The sequence below is a fragment of the Poecilia reticulata genome, linkage group LG14 (assembly GCF_000633615.1).
Source record: "Poecilia reticulata strain Guanapo linkage group LG14, Guppy_female_1.0+MT, whole genome shotgun sequence".
Lineage (NCBI taxonomy): Eukaryota > Metazoa > Chordata > Actinopteri > Cyprinodontiformes > Poeciliidae > Poecilia > Poecilia reticulata.
Genome location: NC_024344.1, coordinates 16163573 through 16184608, shown reverse-complemented (window position 1 = coordinate 16184608; position 21036 = coordinate 16163573). Strand labels below are relative to the sequence as shown.

Below are 21036 nucleotides of genomic sequence, written 5' to 3'. Positions count from 1 at the left end.
TGCTCACAATAGCACCCGGGTTCTGTTTCACTTTAATTAGGCAGTCGGTTGACAACGGCTTCTGCCAACAAAGGGACTGTAATAACTACTGGCCTCGACTTTGTCTCTGGCAGACAATCGTGAGCCATATGAGTCCTGACTGAACCACCTGGAACCGGAGAGGGGGCAGGAAGGGCCAAAAAGCTTCCTCTTTCACCTGACTGGTAATTATGTGGCCGAAGAGGCCGAGAACAAACCCTGTGCGGCACACCGATGCCAAGATGCTGATTAGCGTTGAATTAAAACGTCTGTGAATTTGTCAGAGGCAGAAAGAAGAGGAAGCGCAACATGGCACAAAATACATAATCCTAATCATTCGCTCTTGGGAGGAGAGATTCCTGAGATGATTTCAGAGGATTCGTGATGTCATGCACAGAAGCAGACGGACTGCAATCCCAGATCCTCCACATGGAGGGCAAGCAGCCACACATCCACCCCTCGCTTTACTCCGGAGCCGCCTGGGTGTTTGCTGACGAGACGCTCAGTCTGATTCTCATCTGTCCAAATGTTTACAGCTGGAACAGTAAGACAGAAAAGACGGCACCCACACAACCAGTGGGCATGTTTATTATGTTTGAACGTGACCTCTGTGACCCCGGGATGCCATGCTCTGCTGCTGGCCTCTAACTATGAGCTCTGACGATTTTTTTAACCTGTTGCTAGGTAAATTATGTGGCTAAAAGAAGCGGCCATCCGTCTGAGATTATCTTTATGCTGCAGGAAACCAGGAAGTAAAAGGATTCCTAATGAGAAGTTTCTAGAAACTGATTCATTTATAAAAGTAAACTATAAAATACAGCTGAAACAATTAATTGGATTAATCATGATGAATCGATTGTTAAAATAATTTAGCAATTAATTAAATGTTACCTGGAGGATACAGTCTCAACAAAGGTCATTTTCCTGAAAGAGTAACGTACTTGAAGTAGTAATTAATGCTGCTTAAGCTAAAACCCAAAACTCCTCAAAGTTTTAGCTTCACCTGGTTCAAATTCTGTATATATATATATATATATATATATATATATATATATATATATATATATATATATATAAAGAAAAATCCTATTACGCGCTTTTTGCTATCCAATTATTAATTTGTTAATCCAAACAAAGAGTTAATACATCAACCATAGATCAACGTTAGTCAAACATCAAAAATGTGAGCTTATCAGATGTTGTCAGAGGTTGTTTTTTTTTTAGCTCCAGATGCTGCCTTTGCTCCTTTGTGGCTTTTTTTTTTTAATTTAAGATAAAGGATTTGAATCATTTTATTTACTTTTACTTTTGATGTAACATTGTTTTAGAAAGACATGTTTAAATTAAAAATATGCAGAATGTTCAAATTTTTTTTTTCAAATCTAATTAATCAATTAATTGCTGGAAAAATTGATAGATTAGCCCTGCTATAATTTAAAAACGAAATGCTACAATTACATTTACATGGGCTGTAAAGGGTCATATCGGCACCTTCTAGTTTTGCTAAAATGACAGAGGCTGTGATTTACTGTATGCATGAAAAAATGTAAACGCTTTTTTTCACACATCTCAACAATAAATGAGGTCAGATCTGCAGCTGAAGCTAAAGTTTACTAGCCTCTATCAGAGCTGGGCATTAGCCTGGCAGAAAGACAAAAATACAATCACTTTTTGATGAGTGAGTATTTGCCCAAACTGACCAAGTCACAGGCTCTCTGCTGGTTCTGACTGGAATCACAGATCCACATGGGTGGAGGCCTGCAGTGCCGTAACCTTCCCCCAGATGTGCGAAACTCAACACATCCTTTTCTCACAGCCTGGCATGAAACTCAAACAAGATCTTGTGGTCACGTTTTCTAAGGAACTAGAGTCACTTTCACAAACTGCAGGCCCACAAATATGCAGTATATGTCCTTACATCAACAGAAACAGAAATCCCTCTGGAAAGGATGGAGTTCAGCAGAAGGATATAAAAAAAAAATCTCCAGGGTCATTTCCTGGAAATCACTGCTAATTGTTCTATGTGCTGCGCCGCACATGCTGCGTTGCATTGTCGAGACTTTACGTTGCGGCTCAAGCGAGGCGCCCATGAAAGAGTTAACCGCCTCGCCGTGCGTTGAGAAACCCAGCAGCAGAGCCGGCGCATGGCGCTCGGAAGAAACATCTGAACAACAATGGATCACCGTCCGAATCCAGAAAGGAACCGATTACGCCACAGCCTGAAACGCCGCTGTTAGCCAAATCTACTTAACGCATTCCTGACATTTGCAAATAATCGCCCTTTGTGAAGGGATCAGCGCTTACAGTGAAGAGTTTATGTTGCTCAACTCACCTGTTCTTAACTGAACTAAAATCCACAGGTTTGGTTTATAATTTGCATTTTCTCACAAACGTATTCATGCTATTTTAACACATTGCAACCACAAACTTCAGAGTATTTCACTGGGACTACACAAAGAGGAATAAAAATGATAAACAATGTTTTGCATTTTCCATTCTTTCTTTCTTATTTTAGTGGCATCATGTCTGCGGTAGATTTCGAAAACACATTTGCAAATCATGTGAGCAACCTCAAATACTTTGTTTATGCCTTTCATGAACAAGGAAAAGGAGACAAAAAGACAACAGAGACCCTAAATGTTGACGGTGATGCAGCAGGAAGAGTCGTTTGTGATCTTAAAGTCAACCGCATTTGGATTTGACAGAAAGAGGAAGCTGCCGCCAGATTCCCAGGAAATAAGTTGGTCGGAAGAACCTCTGACTGACTGCAAAAGAGCTGCAACACAAACTTATGTTACAAACTGTCGGTGGGAGCATCAGGCTGCGGGCGGCGGGTTAGGAAGGTGGATGGAGCTAAACGCAGAGAAATCCTGGAAGAAACTTGAGACTGTGAAGCTGTAAACTTTCATCGCAACATTTATAATTGAAGCGTATCTCATCAAACTTTTAACTGCCTTTTAAAACTGTTCAAACCACTGATTGTGTCTAAAAGTCACTGGTTTTATCCACCCAACAGACGGGCCATCAGCTCTGGTTTCAGTCTCCTCAGTGCCTCTTTTACCAGCAGAGCAAACTGTGACCTTAAAGTCAGCTGAGATGGAGGGAGGGCGGCTCAAAGTTCAGTAGGTTTGTTCTCAAGAAGTCAGAACCATCGACGTGACACATCACTCAATAACTCACTCTCTTGCTGGAAAAGTGGAATCTATATTTAGAACTTGTGAATCTTTCTATAGAAGAGTCACATGAAACAATTGATTTTAAGAAGAAAAAAAAGGGTTTGTTGTATTTTTCATCAGGATGCACACAGCGTTGTAGTCGTTCCTTTCCTTCCAGATCCAGAGTCTGCAGCCTGCAGCCGCCTCTGCGTGCAGGAAAAACGTTTTAGCACAGTGATTATACTGGCTAATCTGTAATCCCACTGGGCATAATGGGCTCCTTAAACTGGCCATTAGAGGAGAAACTGGGCTTGGTTAATGTCAGCACTTTGCTCTGTGGCCTAAGAAATATTTATTTCACCATTCGTGGAACCATTACAACCAGAAATGTTAAAGTATTGCATTACTATTTATATGATTAAAAAAAAACCCACTAATGAGTTCATGATTTATGTTCCTTAGAGGAATGAAAATAACATGAGGTTTTATAAAAATGTGTAACATAATAATAAAATATATTTTATGATTGTGTTGATTTCTCATCAGAGTTTTCTCTGCAATTAAACCAGAACGTTTTTTAACAATGTGGTAGATAAAAAAATAATTAAAAAACAGTCAATTCTTCTCTGCAAGATCTATAAGCATGAACTTTTATATCTAGCCACAGAATCTATGTTGGATTCAGGTCTGGACTTTGACTAGGCCATTCTAACACATAAACATGCTTTGATCCAAATCATTCCACCTCAAATCTGGCAAGAGTCGAATCGGCAATCTGTCCGTTCTGGAGAGAACGGCTGTCCATCCCCGGACTTTCAGACCGCCTGGTCTGATAAGTGATGCTTACGGTCTAAAGTAAGCGACTCGTTTCAGAACAGCAGAGAGCTGCTGCACGCAACCAGGGCAGAAGCAGAAGCTGAGAAAGTAAAAGGGGTGAGAACTGATTTCTGAAAGAAAATGTCATGAACTTAAATCACAGCAAAGGTCAGAACTCCTCCAACGAAAAACCAAATTCAGTTTCTTTTTCTGATTCCTGAAAGTGTAAAAACCAACAGATCAGTTGTTGAGAAGTAGATTAAAGGGGAAGTATTATGTGTTTTCCAGGCACATAAAATCCAGCGCCATTTTCTGGCACTACCAAATATCTACGTTACATTCAGTTGTTAACATGCTGTGTATATCCAACATGAGTTCAAAGAAATTGGACTTCATAATTTAAGGCCTGAAACTGGGCCTCTGACTCTATAATCCAGAGATTAAACGACTATGGCCATTAGTAATTGAACGTGACTGAATATAAATAAATAAACAAGCATGCACATGCAAATATGTTAATCTAGAAATAATCTGTAAATATGTATGGTTTTTTTATTAGTTGTATGAAAATATCTGGTTTCAACTGTAAACAACATTGTCCAAATTTAGGGTTTGAATCAAATGTTAGATTGCACTTTGCTCCAAAACTGTGCAGGTTGAATATCAATCACTTGCAAGAACTTCAGTCAAGAACTTTCCAAAACTTGAAAAATACCAAAGTGAAATTCAAGCATCTCAACCCTGTATCATGTGTATTGGGATGGTGGTTCACTGTGATTCTTTTTAAGGTTATCAGAGGAAATATTACTAAATATTCTTTGCAAAGTGAAAAAAAATCTGAATAACTGTCCGTCTAAATACTCAGGTATAAACCCATTTATACCAGTGAGATGTGAGACGCCAGTAGCTAAACGGTTGGTCAACAGTACATCGTTCCAGCTGTGCAACCCAGCGATTGCCAAAAAAAAAGTAAAAATAAACAAAGATTGACCTCAGTACCTGAGGTCAGAATAATCAATATCGCGTCATGCAATATAAAGCAGTGTCGGCTCACTTTTTTCTTCTTTTTTTTTTTAATGAAAGCCAGGGGAGTGAAGGCTAAAAATCAAACTGTCAGATGTAGACGTGAAGGAGGGCTGGGCGTGAAAGTGTGTGGAGCACGTCTCATGTTTGAGAGCAGTCTGTGGCCTGTGATCCCTACCGGATAGCCTTCTGTTTTCTTCTGGCACCACTTCAGTAGAGCGTTTCTCTTAGATCCTCCGTACTCCCGCGCCAGAGCGGCCAAGGGGTCCGTTCTTTCCACACTGTCACCAGGGGAACGCGGGCCGCAGTCAGAGGAGAGGGAGAGAGAGCAGAGATGTCATCTGGAGTACAACTTGTGTGATATCTAGTTCAGTTCCTCCACTGTCCCCCCCTCCCACACAATTATTTATGAGTACGTGGAGGAAGCCTGCTAATCAAAGCTGGTCAGACGGCTAAAATTATAACGGATCAGAGCAACAAATGCATTGTGCAAACAAATTTTATTATTTGTAGCCTAATAAAAAAATAAAACATCTGATTCTTCTCGGATTTCTCATAGAACTACTTGATGATTTTTATTTCTCCTTTTCAAAAGTTCTTCTCTGTTTGGACTAGAAAAATAAAAGATCACATGGTTAAACGTTTTTATGCAACAGCAAAAGTTATTTGTTTTAAACATATAATCTCAAACTTAAATGAGGCACATTAACTATATTATTTAGATGAAATGCAAAGCTCAGAGCTGCATTGTGTACAGGAAAACAAATGCAAATGGTTCTAATAGAAGAAAATTTGATACGTGGGAAGAAATCAGCATTCCTGGTAAAAAAAAATATATAAAAAAACTTTACCGAGAGAAAATGAGATGTGCCAACTTTATTCATATAGATTCTGATTCTATAACCTGGAAGATCTGAGTGTTTTTCTAGATCATCGGTGATGCTAAGAGACATATGTGTGATTTAGGAGAGTTTTTAAGAAAGAATAGATTCACTTTAAGACAAGCATTTTACTGAAAAGGCAGCTAAACGTTTTTACATGTCCAGAAAGTAGAAAAGAGGAGAAACTGAGACGGAAAAATTAAGGTTCAAAATCTGTGTTTGGTGCTGCTCTAAAGGAAAAACAAATCCACTATGTTTTTTTGCTATAAAAAAAAAACAGCCCCTCTGATTTGCAATTTTTCATTACTGGAGGAATTATCTTATCTTGCACTAACATGATGATTCCGGAGCTTCTTTGTAGTTTCGTTTATTTGTTTTAGAGTTCAGAGCGGAGCCACGTTTAACTTGGAACGGCGGCCATGTCAGTGCAGAGTGGAAGCCCGTTTTTACTGCCCGGCTCCCCCGCAGGTCCCTATGGTCCCACACTCAAATGTTTCCAGACATCATGCACAACGCACACAGTTGTAAAGCAGTAAGGAAAGAAATCCTATGCATGACGGATAGATTTAACGTCTATCTGTAATATTATTCTAGGGACTTGCTCCCTGGGGTTTGGAGGCCATGGGAAGAACATGAGATTTGGTCGTTCCACTCAGCATGCTTAAACATTTCACACGTCACTGCGGCTCTGCTGTTGAATTCATTATTTTCCCCGTTTCAGGCCGTGCGAGGCTAGAAGCGGACATGTTTTTGCCTTTTTAAATTACTCCAGAACTGGTGGATATTTGCACACATCATCGATAATAACGCAGCGGTTCTCACATAAGCAATAAACGCACTAAACATGGTAACAGATGCAGCTGATCTCTGTGGAGAAATTACGTCAGTGACCAAATTGCTGTGATACAGAGTTTGAATACAGAGTTTAGTAATGCAATAATATGAGATTTGGACTGGCAGGTCTTTGTGTCTTTGCAGCCAGAGTTTCACAATGTTGGCCGAGTTTTAGTAGAAGACGGCGTTCTCCTTCATATGGGCCAAACAGATGATAGTTTTAACCAACTTTACTGCCTGACTGTAACACATAAAAGTACATCTATTAATGTAACTCAAGGGTATCCAGTTGTTGGAGTGATGAAGTTTTACTGTTGATGATTCATTAAGGCAAAAATAATAATAACAATAATCAAGTAGGAAAATGTTCTGAAATTGGCAAAAGGTAAATATATCCGTTTGAAAACAACCAAACGGGTTGGCACAAAATTACACTGCTTTCACAGTTTAAGCTTAGCTTAGCAGCATCTCTCACAATTATTGGCAAAAAACTTTTTTAAAAAAAGTATATTTTATTCCACTGAACTTATTTTTTTTATTTGAAAATGTAACATTCATTCTGTTGGGGGGACGGAGGGGGAATCCCAGTAGGAAGGAATTACTTTTAATTTATCTGACGAACAGGAACAAATATTTCAGTGATGACATTCGATCAGCGCGGCGCCTGCAGAGATCTTGGAGCATCTGTCTTTGCAAAAATATTCTCGTCTGAGTCGTTATCCAAAACCTATTGGTACAGTTGCAGCTATTTTAGACATTTAATTGTTACTTTAAGAAGGTCACCATTTTCTTTAAGCCTTTTCCACAAGTACGCATCTCTCTCGTCTATAAGTGGCGTGTTTGGACGTCTTTTAAAATTTGAAGGGTGGTTAAAGAGAAAAAGGCCAAAGCGTCACATGACATTTAGATCCAAGAAAGTCACGAATGTAAGTTGTTTGGAACTTTGATCCACTTTAAAAGGAAAGAAGGAATTTTAAAAAAAAGTAATTTATCTTTACAGGAATGTTGGGATGCCAATAAATTTGGTGCTGGTGTTTATAAAAAAAACAACAACAAAAAAAAAACTATCACTACCAAATAAGTGGAATCAAGTTGAATGTTTCAAACACGTTTAAAGTGAGAAAAGCCGAATTTGTTTTAATGCTTTCCTGGTAATCACGCTGTTCCTGCGTCTCCAAGCTCATCTTTAGATCCAAATGACGATACCTGAGTTTGCTGCTTCCTCGGCTGTAGCTGAACGATGCGGTGCGGCTGCTGAGGGAAATGGGGCTTTTGATTACACTCTCCAGCGAAGGGCTCTTCCTCATCAGGCTGTTTGGTTTCAGGTCCTCGCCAAAACCTGACAACTTATCTGCGGAATCAAAAGGACGCGAAGAGACGGATGTGGATGCAGAAGAATGTGACAAAAGAGTCGAAAAACAGAGCGTATCCTGGAAATGTTTGCTTCCAGCCAGGAAACTATGTTCCTACAGCGGCTCCTCAGGGGAGGCTTTAGAAACAAATCAACCGTGACACATTTAAGAGCATTTTCAGAGTTGCATTTAAATTAAACATGTTTTTTTCTAGAAGGAAGTGGCGAAAGTCGGTAAGAAACCGGCAGAAGTCGATTGTTTGATTGTCTGTATTCATTGTACTTCTCATTGAGGATGTTGAATCAGCAGAACTTTGCCGTTAAGGTGAACATTTGATCGAGCGTGAGAGCCAAAGGAATTTGAATGAACATGTAAATTTCACCAGGACACAACAAAATCTGATGGTCGGCTCTCTGGGTGAGGACAGAGCTGGCTGACTGGATTTCTGCTTGCTGTTTGCATGTCCTCCTTCACTCTGACCGGCTTCCTCCCACAGACCAGTGCAAGGTCAAAGTGCAATCCTGGCTTGGTCAGAGCCTTTAGCGGAAGGTCACTGCTGAAGAAGCTGGCTGTGTCGAAATATTGATGATTGATATTAGATTTCTGGCTTATGGGAGAAGATTTTATCCAGAATTGTTACAGCAAAAGTGAACAGGAGCCTCAATTCCATATTTTTTGTAGAGAACCAGATCGTTATGCCATGCAACAACCGATCGAATACGGTACAGCAGATCAAATAAGATTTGGACCGAGTGTTACATACCACGAGGATGAGCGAACTCAGCGTGATTTATTCTTTTTTCCAGCGTCTTTGATAGTGGCATAATGTAGGAATGTCTCTAAAAAAAAGAAAGACAAAAAAAAAAAAAAAGTCAACACCAAGCTCCCCTCCACCAAATCCTACATGTGATTTTTTGATGCAGGCTGAAGTTTTAGGTACCTGGATGGGGGAGACGGCCGCAGCTGGTGCACTGCGCACAGGGATCCCACTCAGAGGGCTTCTAGGGGTGGGAAGCACCGGAACCGTGTGACATGGTCCATCTGTAACATCCACGATCAATGTCAGAGTGTGTGTTTTTATGTGTTTCATTAAGGCTGTGGTGTCGCAGCTTACGTTTGGTATATAAACAGTAAAACGGTGAATAAAGAGCAACATTAAGACTAAAGAACAGATCAGGGAGAAAGATGTGGAGACGTTTAAAGCAGAGTTACGTTAGAAAATAATACCATAAGTTTTGCACATGTAAAGGAGCACCACTGACTCCAAAAACTGGGACCGGTAAAACCCCAGAAAATTTGCTTGGGACCAAGAGAGCTGCAGACAGGACTGCTTCTGTATTTGTCACGCCGTGTATTTAACCAGACTTTTTAGTGCGAGATCTATAAAAAAAGTAATAAGTTCAAAGTAAACATTAAAGTCCAATTTCTGAGTTTGCCACCGGCCATGTGGTGCACGAGGTCCTCCAGTCAGATGATCACAGACTTTATTACTTTGACCTACATTAAGACATTTAAGGATATTTTTGCAAATAAAAGTGGCCATAAATTCAGATCTGTAAAAGTGCGAAGCTGGTAAAAACACCCTAGTACATGTGCAGCTAAAGGGGGAGTTATACAAAATATTTGAATACAAATGCATGCCACACTTTCCAGATTTGTGTTTAAATGCTGAATCCCATGAGAAACCATCTAAAAAAACTTTTACTAAAACAGCTCATCAGTCCCGATCTTGCAGCTCATCTCATGTTGATCTCTGTCAAATGATTTTCCTGACTAACACCAGAATGCCCTCCGCTCCCGTCCCCCATCCCTGCAGCCATGCGGCCTGCCAGGAGTCAGCAAAGGCCTGACGAGCTGAGAAACGACAGACATGAACGCTGGAGACCACAGCTGCTGGTCAGCTGTTCTCCTCTACAGCTACACCGATGTGACGGGACGCCAGGCCCGGCCACTGTGTGAGTCTGCGTGTGCTCGGTGCTCACTCGGTCCAACGGTGTCAAAGGACTTAATGAGGGATTTGACGGTCGCTCCGGGCTCTGAGCTGGCATCTTCGCTGGCATCTTCGCTGGCGTCGGCGGGTGACGTGCCGGGGATCACGGAAATGCCGCACCATTGGCCACCGCCGTCGGAGTCCAACGCTCGCCCGTCATCACCTTGGGACCTGGCAGACACAAGAAACACAATTGCTTGCATGGACTCGAGCAAAAACATATTGCTTATGGTGGTGGGAGGGGGATGCAGTCCGTTTCTGATCCAAAATCTTCCATGTTAGTCCTGATGCATCATGATGATGAATGAAAGCTCTGAGATAAAGTGTTCTAAATTTACTGATGAGCTCATATGAGCTTTCAAACACCTGAAAACTTGCAAATCCTCCATGTTTTTATTTATTTTTACAAATAAGAATAAGAAAAATACTTAATTCTTTGCAAAAAAATAAATAACTTGAGCTCAGTCAGACTGGATGGAGATCATCTGAAGACAATAATCTTTCACAGATTCCAACTTGGATTTGGATCCGAGTACTGTGACTGATCAGCTGTCACTTACATTAGTTCAGACTTTACGGGTTTTCATCTGGGCCGTCCTGTATACAAAACCCTCCTCCCCATATTCTCACCGATTCTGATCAGTGAAGAAACCCCACATTATGATGCTGCCACCATAATGAGTCTACAGACCAGTCTACTGTGTAAATAAAAGCCATGGGGCTGGATACATTTTGTTTATTTATTCACCTAATGAACAACAGTCAGACATTTACATAAAACTTCACATACAGAAAAAAAAACAACAAAAAAAAAAACAGCCAAGTCCTTCCTCGGCAAAATAAATTATCACAATATGAACAGGAATGCTCGGCCTCATAAAAAGATTTTTCCAAACATTTCACCTTTTGTTATATTACCTAACTTACTTGAGCACCAGTACCGTTCACTCGGCTTGGATGAGATGGCTTTTTAAAGTTGGGTTGTAGAAAGGACCTCATGTTTCACACACTGTCAGTATGATTCTACAACTCTGGTATGTGATGCTCTCCAAGAGTTTAAACCAAAGGCGAGGAAAATATTTACATATAAACACGTAAAGCTTGTAATTTATCGGAAACTGCTAAAGGTTAGAAAAGGTCCGTGTGGTTAATATATTAAAATCTGATTTTGCAAAAAAAGAGGGAGTATAGAATATAAATATTTGAAAGTGATGTAAATATTTCGGGAACACAGTTTTATTGGTCTATGACTTTAAATTTAGATTTTAAGACAATTCGATTGGTCCAGAAGTACGGCGTTAACAGTTACAGCTAATATATTGGCAGCATGGAAATCATGACATCTGCATGTAAAAATAATTCTACCAACAAAAAAAAAATACACAACTGTAAAACATGGGAGACCTCGAAGCTGAGATGCCCAATTAAGTGTCAATATGTGAGCCACAGCGCCATCTTACGGCTAAAAAATTAACTGCACTCCATTTGAATAGCAGAAGAAAGACCAACAAAAGAAGTTGTCAGTGACGTATTTTATACAAAAACAGTAACAAGATATGAGCACCAAAAAAAAACAACAAAAAAACCCCAAGAGATCCTTAAGGCTCCTGGATGGAGGATGTTCAGTCTGATTTTTTTTTTTTTTTTTGCTGCAAAACCATGATCACTAAGAATTACACCAAATAGTTTTGACATTTTTTATCCTGATGAAGATTTATGAAAACTATTGGATTACCCTGTAATTTGGATTTCTAAAACAAATTACTGCACAACTTTAATTCTGCAAATTAAGGTTATTTTCCACTAGCAAGTCGCGCTCAGACTGGTTAATGTGCAGCTCTGTATTACCCCAGGTAGTGAAGATTTCCATGACACGCTCTGTTCATCACTATGGTGGGCGGGACGTGAGCAGATGTGGTCAACTCTATGCTGTTTACAGCTTCACTCTGCAAAGGAGAACCTTGAGGTTCTGGTTCAGATGGACTCAAATATAAATATCCAGCCATTTCAAAAGACTCAGACTGGCTGATTATTCCTCTTTGCTTGTAAATATTTCCACATTCTGGTACTTTATAGTTTTAAAAGTACAAACTTTTGGATTTTGGTAATGCAGTCAAAACACCAATAGCCACACCCGAACTTACTTTTTTGTTTTTATTCAAAAGAAGAATAAAATTCACATCACAAGCTAATATTATGATGTTATATTATAACATATTTTCCGGACTATAGAGCGCACCATACTATAAGCCGCACCTACAATTTTTATTTTATTTTAAAAACAACAACAACAAAACTAACTGGAAATGTACATAAGAAGAGGACAGCAGAGGACTGTTGAGGGCTGCGTCCTAATAAATTTTAAGGATGCAGTTCTGCGTCTCCAACGCTGAACCATAGTCAAGTTCATGCCGAGTTAATGTGCAGCGGCTCTATTTCCCTCCTGTACTGCCAGATCGATAGCCTTCACCTTTAAAGCTGCATCATATGAGTTTGAAAACATTTCTCCGTCACGCCTGCTGCTAGCATGTGCTTGTTCTAAATGAAAATTAGCACTTTCTTCTTTGATTTCCAATTTTGACTTACAATGATTCACTTCCTGCTAAAGCGCCCCCTGGCGGTTGAAGAATAATCCACAGAAAAGCCGCATCGGGCTATAAACCGCATGGTTCAAAGTATGGGGGAAAAGTAGCGGCTTATAGTCCGAAAAATACGGTAGTTCCGGTGTTTTACACTGTCGGCGTAAACCTGCAGCCCTTGGCAGAAAGCTGACCACAGCTGCACTGATTCTCTCTTCAGAGAGATGAGCTGCTACGTCACAGTTAATCTGCTCCAAAACGTAACGCATGCAATGGTTAATTCCTGGAATTCATATCACAAGCTAATACTATGTAAAGTGTTTTACATGTGCTACCAGGAATGAACCATTCCAGCAGTGAATGGTTCATTTAAACAACTTTGTGTTAATACTGCATGTAATGCATAATGTTTTCTATTTTGCTCTCAAAAGGCAAAACAACAGACTGAACATCCTCCAACAGCAGTGCTTCTATATTTTTTCTAAAGGGATGTGGAAATATTACAAAATTGATTTTTAAAAAAATATTTTGTCTCCTTGCTTTTGCATTTAAAAGCAAGATTTAGCCATTTTCCAATGCTGCAAATTCAGTGATAGAAATCCTTAGCTCTGCCAAACCTAAGACATTCAGCATTTGTTACACACCAGGCCGTTCCATCTTCAATTTCGCAAAGGCACAAAAGATTTCAGTTAAAAAGTCATCCACAACACAAGAATCCAACAGTCCAGACAAAACGAGAACATTCAGTGAGAAAATAAAATAGACTACTCTCATTTAAGAAGTCCCCCAAAATATTTTAGCCATATAGGGAGAAATGAAGCCGTGAAGGCCAGAACGTCCTTCTGCACAGTGACTCAAAACAAAGCTGGTTTCCACAAAATGGAAGTGCAACAATAACACTGTCTTCACATGATGCTGAGATGAGGGTCACTCTAGTGTCCTTCCACTGCCGTCTTGGTGTCAAAAGTGGCTCCAGTGCTGATTCTAAAAAGAAAAAGATAAGAAAATTAAAAATGAATGATGTAGAAAGTCTACTTTAAAAAACAAACAAAAAAACAACACGATTGCTTCTTCATGTCATTTTAAAAAGCCAGACCTCTGGGCATATTTTCCCTCAACTTTTCCATGCACACCTCATAAGATTAAAACAGTCACTCATACAGCCAGATCACCCCGTGATGGAGATGCTATGGATATGTATCTGGATATGTATCTGTGTCGTTAAAAACAGCATGAGTTCAGTCCAAGTCATGCCAGTGCAGCCATCATCATCATCATCCTGCTTTTTCCATCAAAAAAAAAGTAGGAGTGTTATTCATCGAAAACAACAGCAGGTGGCACCAGATACAATCTAACTGATCCACAGGTTTAGAGAGCAAACTGGGAGGGAATGGTAGCCCTGAAGGTGCAGTCAGCCAGCGTATGGAGAAGCAGACAGAGTCAGACAGGCTGAAGAAGCAGCATGAAGCCAAACACAGAGAGGAAGGTCAGTGAGCGTCGGCAGCACACGAGGCGGGGAGCGGCAGGCTGGCTGAGAACTCACCTGGGCTTCAGGCTCGTCAGACGGACGTCTTTAACAGAGACATCAGCTGATGGAGGAGGGGAGCGGACGCAGCACAACGGCTTTTCTTGGGGAGAGTTTGATGATTGAGACGTGGTCTAATACCAGAAACTAAATACACGGGTACTGCTCCGTATCTCGTGCTAATGAAATTGGCTTTTTTTTTTTTTTTATCATTTTGAACATGCTAAAGTACTTAAAATAATAAAGAAGTATTTCATCTGGAGTGATGATAATTTAACAAACCACCATTAAGTTTTGATCATTTGGATTTTCAGGACTCTTTTGCTAAAACACACATAAACCCTCATAAATCCTCATTTTTAATATTTAAGAACTATTTTAGTACCTTTTCACCGTTTGTCACACTACAACAACTTCAACATATTTAAATGGGATTTGGTAAGCTAGACCAGCAAGAAGTAGCTCGTCATTTTTAAGTGAAAGGACAACGGAACAGTTTTGAAATATTTTATAAAAATATGCAAAATGTGGTATGTATTCTACTTTACTGCAGTACTCTTTGTCCAACCAACTGCCTTCAAAAGTATCTAATTCATAAATAAAGTCCACTGAAATGTTGTTTAATCTTAGTATAAATACAGAAAAAAAAAGTTTTTTTCAGATTTTTAAGCGTAGGAAAAAATAAATCATATTCATTCACATTTATGCAGTAGGTGTCAAAGTCATTTCCATTTTAGGCCACACCAAGATCATGGATGTCCTCAAAGAGCCGGTTGTGGCAGAATCAATTAAAGTGCAATAAAATGATCTATTGAAGTACTAAAAGTAGTATAGCTTTCTCTGTATTCAATGAGTACTTCATAAAATCAAATATTGGAATTCTTTTCACACTCACGTAATTTTGAAATATATAAATAAAAACTGATTTGACTAAATAAGTAACATCTAAGCACCCGACTTATCTTGAAGTTCTATTTATTTGGGTCTTGAGGGCCATATAAATGGCTATGGCGGCCCAGATTTGGCCCGTGGACCTTGAGTTTGACACATGACACCAAATAAGATACATTTTTTGGGTTTAGTGTGACAAAATGTGAAAAGGTAAATTAATTTGGCAGTTTAAATATGCCTATAATAAAACTGCAATGACTTCTTCACATGTAAGTGTTTCGAGTGTGAAGTCCAAATGTTTGCCACAGGTCATACATAATACATGTTGAAGAGGGAAACAGAAAGGGCAGCAGCTTTGAGAGGAGTAAAAATACAGAGGGAAAATAAAACTGCAGGAGATGGCTCATTGACCTACAGAGTCTGCCAAATCCCAGGAACACGAACACCGAAGCTCTTAATTATGCCTCCGATGAAAACATATCCTCTCTGAGGATCAAACAGGAAATTTGGGAACCTCTTGAGCAAGAGTTTGTTTCGAGTCGGGATCATTTGGGCCACTTGTCTAAAGATTGTTGCTGCGCGGAGATCTGGCAGGACTCTGGTAGGTATGTCACATCCTGGTACGTTCAGAGAGAAAGGAGCTGCAGCCTGGTGCCTGAGGGGGTTTGGAAGGAGATGGCTGGGTGGGGGTAAGGGGGATGGAAACGGTGGGTAGTACCTGACTCCCTGCATGGCCTGCAGGTCTGCAGAAAGCTTCGCGTTGCGGTCCTGCTCCTCCTGCAGCTGCCTCCTGAGAGTGCGCAGCTCCTGCTGAGCTTCCACTTTGATGTCGTTGGCCACCACCACCGCTGTCTGGAGGTCTGCCTGAAAGCGCCGCCACTCCTCTCTCTCCTCCTAAATACATAAACACATGGATCCGCACAGGTTGAGACACAGCAGCTAATTTATGCAAAAAAAAAAAAAAAAAAACAACACAGGGGCAAATAAAAAAAAAAACATTCGATAGTCACAGATCGCTAGTAAGCGCTCCAAAACTGAAGCCTAAAAATAAATAAAAGGATGTTGCTTATTAACAGTATGTTAAAAATAGTATCAATGATTCTTTAAAGTCCCTAAATGGATAAAAAAATTCTCTCTGATAAAGGTCGGCTTACGTGCAGCTGCCAAGACTATTTTAAACAATCTGGAAAAGAGATGAATCTCAGGATTTTAAAGGACTGAGGCTGCCATGCTTGGCTGATTAAACAGTTTTATAAATCCTTTGGGATTTTATCATGAATTGTGCATGAAAGATCAATCAGGATTCTGTCTGGATCTTTTTGCAGGAATCATAAATGATTGTCCCATCCACATAACACCACATCTGACATTAAAGATGACAATATAAAAAGCAATGATTCTTCCAATCTGGAAACAGCAATGCTGTATATGTTTATGTTTGTTTCATTTGCTTGTAGTTTAGGTACGAAACACTTTCCATAAGACAAAAAGCTAACCTTTAGCTGTTGTTGCAATTTCACATCGCGTTTTAAAATAAAAAGCTGTGCTGACAAAATAGCTGGCGACCAGAATGGGTCGATTTTCTTCTAAACTGACTCTGATCAGAAGAATCTAACATTTTTCTGATCAGCGATTGAGGAACTTAGGCTACGGTCTAAAAATGAACACAGAAAACATTTAGGAGGCTTCTAGAAAATAAACTGTACTTTCTATGAAGCTGCTACAACCTGCAAAGTAAAACTTGGTCTGGTTTATTCTAGCAAATAGCTCAGTTCAATCTGCAAGGGACACCTTGTAAGCTAACATTAGCCAATAGCATGTGGTGGATTTACGGACTTACATTCGCTGACAGACTCAGCTTGTTTTTTGTTGTTTCTGAACAACAAAAGAAGAAACTTGGCTGCCTAAGAAATAGTTAGGACTCTTAAGGAAATCCAACAGCTAACCTAAGGGTCTGCTATCACACTATGCTAACTATGCTAATCATGCAAAATGCCAATTTATACAAGACGTTTAAAAACAGTTTAAAATGTCAGCTCTGTCATTTTAAACATGTCCGCTGTGCTAACTACACAAAATGCTGATGCAATATGCTTAAATACAGTTTAAAATGTCAGCAGTGGCATTTTATTTTTGTTTTGAAATATTACTAGAATTATGTTATCACACAAAGTAGAGAAACAGACTATTTGCCGTCCTTTAAAAGTACATTGCTATACTTTTTAAAGAGAAATAAGAATGGGCTAAAATCAAATCATAAGGTTGCTGGTGACTGAAAACTGACCAAATAATTTCTAATTGTTGCTTTTCTAGTTAAAGCAAAGTTGATAAGCTTTTCATGGTGCTTTCTCAAAATAAGAAATAAAACTTCTGTTTTTAAAAAAAAAAAAAATCATATTTTATATTTATAACTGTCAGAATAAGTTATAAAAAAGACAAAACAAAAACCCATCTCTCTACATTCAACTGCCTAAAGAACTTCCAGTAAACATCTGGGATTAATCTGTCCATGAATTTTCTGCAATAAATCTCAACAATTTTGCCAAGTGCAACAACAATACAACCTCATATCATCACACAGCCCAAATGTTTGGACTTGGACTGAACACTTACTTTCCTTTATGGTCCTAAGTCCTAAACTAGGTTCATTTATTTAAAATAATAATAATAATAATAATAATGGTACTCATTTGTTGGACCACTATCCACATTTCCACTCTGTGATGGTTCTGAGCCAAGAAAGGTTACATTTAAAGTTTCATTTGGAAACATTGCTCTGTTATAGTGCCTGACACGTGTTATGGGACAGATATTAATGTTGCGCTCTGATATGACAAGAGTCCAGACCGGGCTACTAACCTTAGAAACACCAACATTATTCCACATTTCTTGAACTGTTTAAAAGTACTATAAACCACAGAATGAAGTTACATTATGACATTTTGCAATACTTTAGTCTCTATCAGTTTGCAGTTGATCGGCAAGATCCATTCGATAATAAACTGCATGCGATTATTTTGTCTCCACACATGGAGCCCATGTTTTATCAAGATCGGCTCGTTAGCCGCTCAGGCTGCTAAAGGTTGGTAATTTGTGTCACACTGACCTTCTTCCTTTTGCAGATGTTTTTGGGCATGAAAAGCAGACATGAGTTCAAACCGTCTACTGGGATGTTGCGTTATAGCTGGCTTTAGCGGGTTCCAGGAAGGCTGAACATGTTACAGAAATGTTGTTCTGTTCAATTCTTTTAAACTTTTAACCCCCCTCTGTTATGGAGTATGATAGATTTGGAAATGTTGACAGATTTTTGGACATTTCAGTTGGGATGTTAGGATTTACATCTTCTTGGGATTTCACATGGAGACTGAAACATCACTAATGTTAACTATGCTAGCAGGAGATTAAAAGCAACTCGTAATGTCAACTTTGTATCATTTTATCTGTTGTTTAACATTAATCTCTCTCCCACAAGGTAAGCCTTCTGCTCGCTCATGGCAGGAAGGCTAGAAAAAAAAAAGTCAACGTTGTTAATTCTGCTTCTTCAACATTAGAAATCAGGTAAAATGTGCACTGGTTCTGACAAACTTAACTAAATCTCTCATTGTTGCATCTCAAAATAAAGTCAACAAGTCAACTTTTTCAGAAACAGTAATACTCACCACCTAAACTTAGAAAAGGAATTGGAAAACTCTGCTAACATGTGGCACAATGCTATCTGACCAGAGCTCAGTGGAAAGATTTATTTTGGCATGAAGACAAGAGAGGAAAAAACAAGCCAAAGAAATCATCCTGACCTCCAAGTGACACCAAAAACAGTGTTTCTTTGGAATATTGATTTCCAAAAAATTGTGTCAGTTTCGAACTATTTTATCCATCTGATATTTACGCAAAACATTAAGACCTAAAATGTTTTGCGGGTTAAATGATGTAAGAAAAACATGCGACTGTGACAGCATGAGTTTTGATTAACCCAATTTTTTCTCACCCCTCTGTCTTTTCTATTCTCACACCGTTTCCTTCACTTCCAGGGACCTTTGGCATCTTGTCAGGTGTCAGTTCATCTAACTGACCAAATGCACTGAGGTGAATATCAGATATGACCCATTTACTCTGAGATGATATTTATGATTTGTTGGCACATATATAAACTCAACAAAGAATTCTGCATACCTTACTATTATCTGATAATTGTAAAAATACATATTTCCTAAAGAAGTCTGAATGGTTTGGTTGATTCCCACTTTTAGGTAGGCGCCGATCTCCGCCGCTCCAGGTTCGGGGATCAGAACGCAACTCCCTTTCGATCGGCCGGGGGCGACAGAAATTCAAATGTAGCACATTTGAATTTCCAAAAATAGCAGTTTTTATAGAAATACGGTGAAATATTTTATATCCAAACGGATCCAAACTGAAGCAGCAATAATTAGTTGAACTTTTGAGCCCAAGCAGAACGCCATGTCACAGATTTCTTACCTTCATCTGTCGATTCAAAACCTTCAGCTGTCGCTCTGCTTCGCCCTTCTGCTCCTCAATCTTTTTGACAAGATCTGCAACAGCAAAGTTCAGATATTTAAAAGTAAAAATAAACCCAGCGTAACAAACTAAACATACGTCCTGTAGTAGCAGTCACCACTATAGTGTGTGAACAGTTTGATTATGTTAGAGAAACGGCAGCCAACTCTTCTAAAAATAAAACGTCCAATAGCAGAACTATTCTTGAAGTACGTCTCGGTCGCTTCAATAATATTATCAAGCCAATATAACTTGCCCTGATTTACAGCAGTAACATTAACGTTTTTTTAATCAACGTTAGATGGGCTCCCCTTTACACTCCCTTGGATGTTTAAAAAGTCCTCCTGGGAATCGGTCTGGGCAGACTGAGCTTAAATAATCCTACAGCCCTGCAGTAAATCCTGCACTTATGGATGTGCAAACCTTCAGCTTTTGTAGGGACTGTGGAGAGATTTTCTTCATGGCTATTTTCAAAGTATTTATAATGTTCATATCCCCATCGCTGTATTGTGCATAGGCCTTACATTTTAATGGTGGAACTTGGAATATAGTTTTACTATGTTGAAATTTTCCGTGACATGAGCAAAGCGTCTTACAAACACCACATACCCCAACCATGCGCTCCAGTGCAACAAATGGCATGCAAATGCTACCAAGTGTCGTGGTTATGATCCTAGATTATGTCATGTTACACTATGCAGTCACTCTGTCTACCCTGCTGAAGATTCACTCACTTCAGCATGAGAAACGTTTGAAGGGGATTCATCTGATCAGCTTTCTGATTGTTTCAGCTAATAACCATTACATTAGATGGAGCCCTTTATAAACTGTTGAGCATGTAACTTAACCCAAGATGATCAGTTGATTATAAAATATGAAGAAAAATCCAGAGATGGGGACCATCAACAAAAGTAATTAATCATTATACTGTAAACTGTTATGCCAATTACTGTTTATGCCAGCTACATAAACTTTTAAAAAAAAGTTAAAAAAAAAATGCATTTTGCTTCATCTATATCAGGGGTCACCAGAGTGCTGCTTAGTAGGCAATATGTGGCCCACTAATTGATTTTGTGTAAGTCTAGAATGGAGCAAACCTGGTCTGCAAGCACTGGCACTTTCTACAAATTATGGAGACATTTTCACAGACAAAATCACAGATCATTTTAAAGTAAAAAAAAAAAAATAAATCAAAAGGTAGAACGCTAATAATTTCCTGTGAATCATTTTACTCACCAGGTTTTAAGTTAATCTCAATATTAAAACAAAAATGACCACAAAAAGTGTGATTTGCATCACTAAGCTGCACTATGGTTAATTTGGAAGGTTTAAAATGTCCTTAATTAGAATTTTTTGTGACAAAAATTTCATTATACTGAGAAATCTATTGCGATAAATAATAAACAACATGACAAATGCCCAGCCCTAATATATAGTCTCTCATTTTCTTGTTTTATTTT

At 39.1% G+C, this 21036-nt stretch overlaps 1 protein-coding gene across 6 annotated transcripts in view; it reads right to left on the bottom strand.

Annotated features, from left to right (window-relative positions):
* The window catches only part of specc1 (sperm antigen with calponin homology and coiled-coil domains 1), a 91478-nt gene that overhangs the window by 27313 nt on the left and 43129 nt on the right, over positions 1–21036 (bottom strand). For all 6 annotated transcript variants that reach the window (XM_017308625.1, XM_008428054.2, XM_008428055.1 and 3 more), the window contains 7 exons: positions 19538–19611; positions 15783–15958; positions 10062–10240; positions 9020–9120; positions 8843–8918; positions 7934–8078; positions 5191–5293 (listed from right to left, as the gene is read on the bottom strand). In XM_017308625.1, the coding sequence (XP_017164114.1) occupies positions 5191–5293; positions 7934–8078; positions 8843–8918; positions 9020–9120; positions 10062–10240; positions 15783–15958; positions 19538–19611 (854 nt within the window). The remainder of the gene's footprint in view (positions 1–5190; positions 5294–7933; positions 8079–8842; positions 8919–9019; positions 9121–10061; positions 10241–15782; positions 15959–19537; positions 19612–21036) is intronic.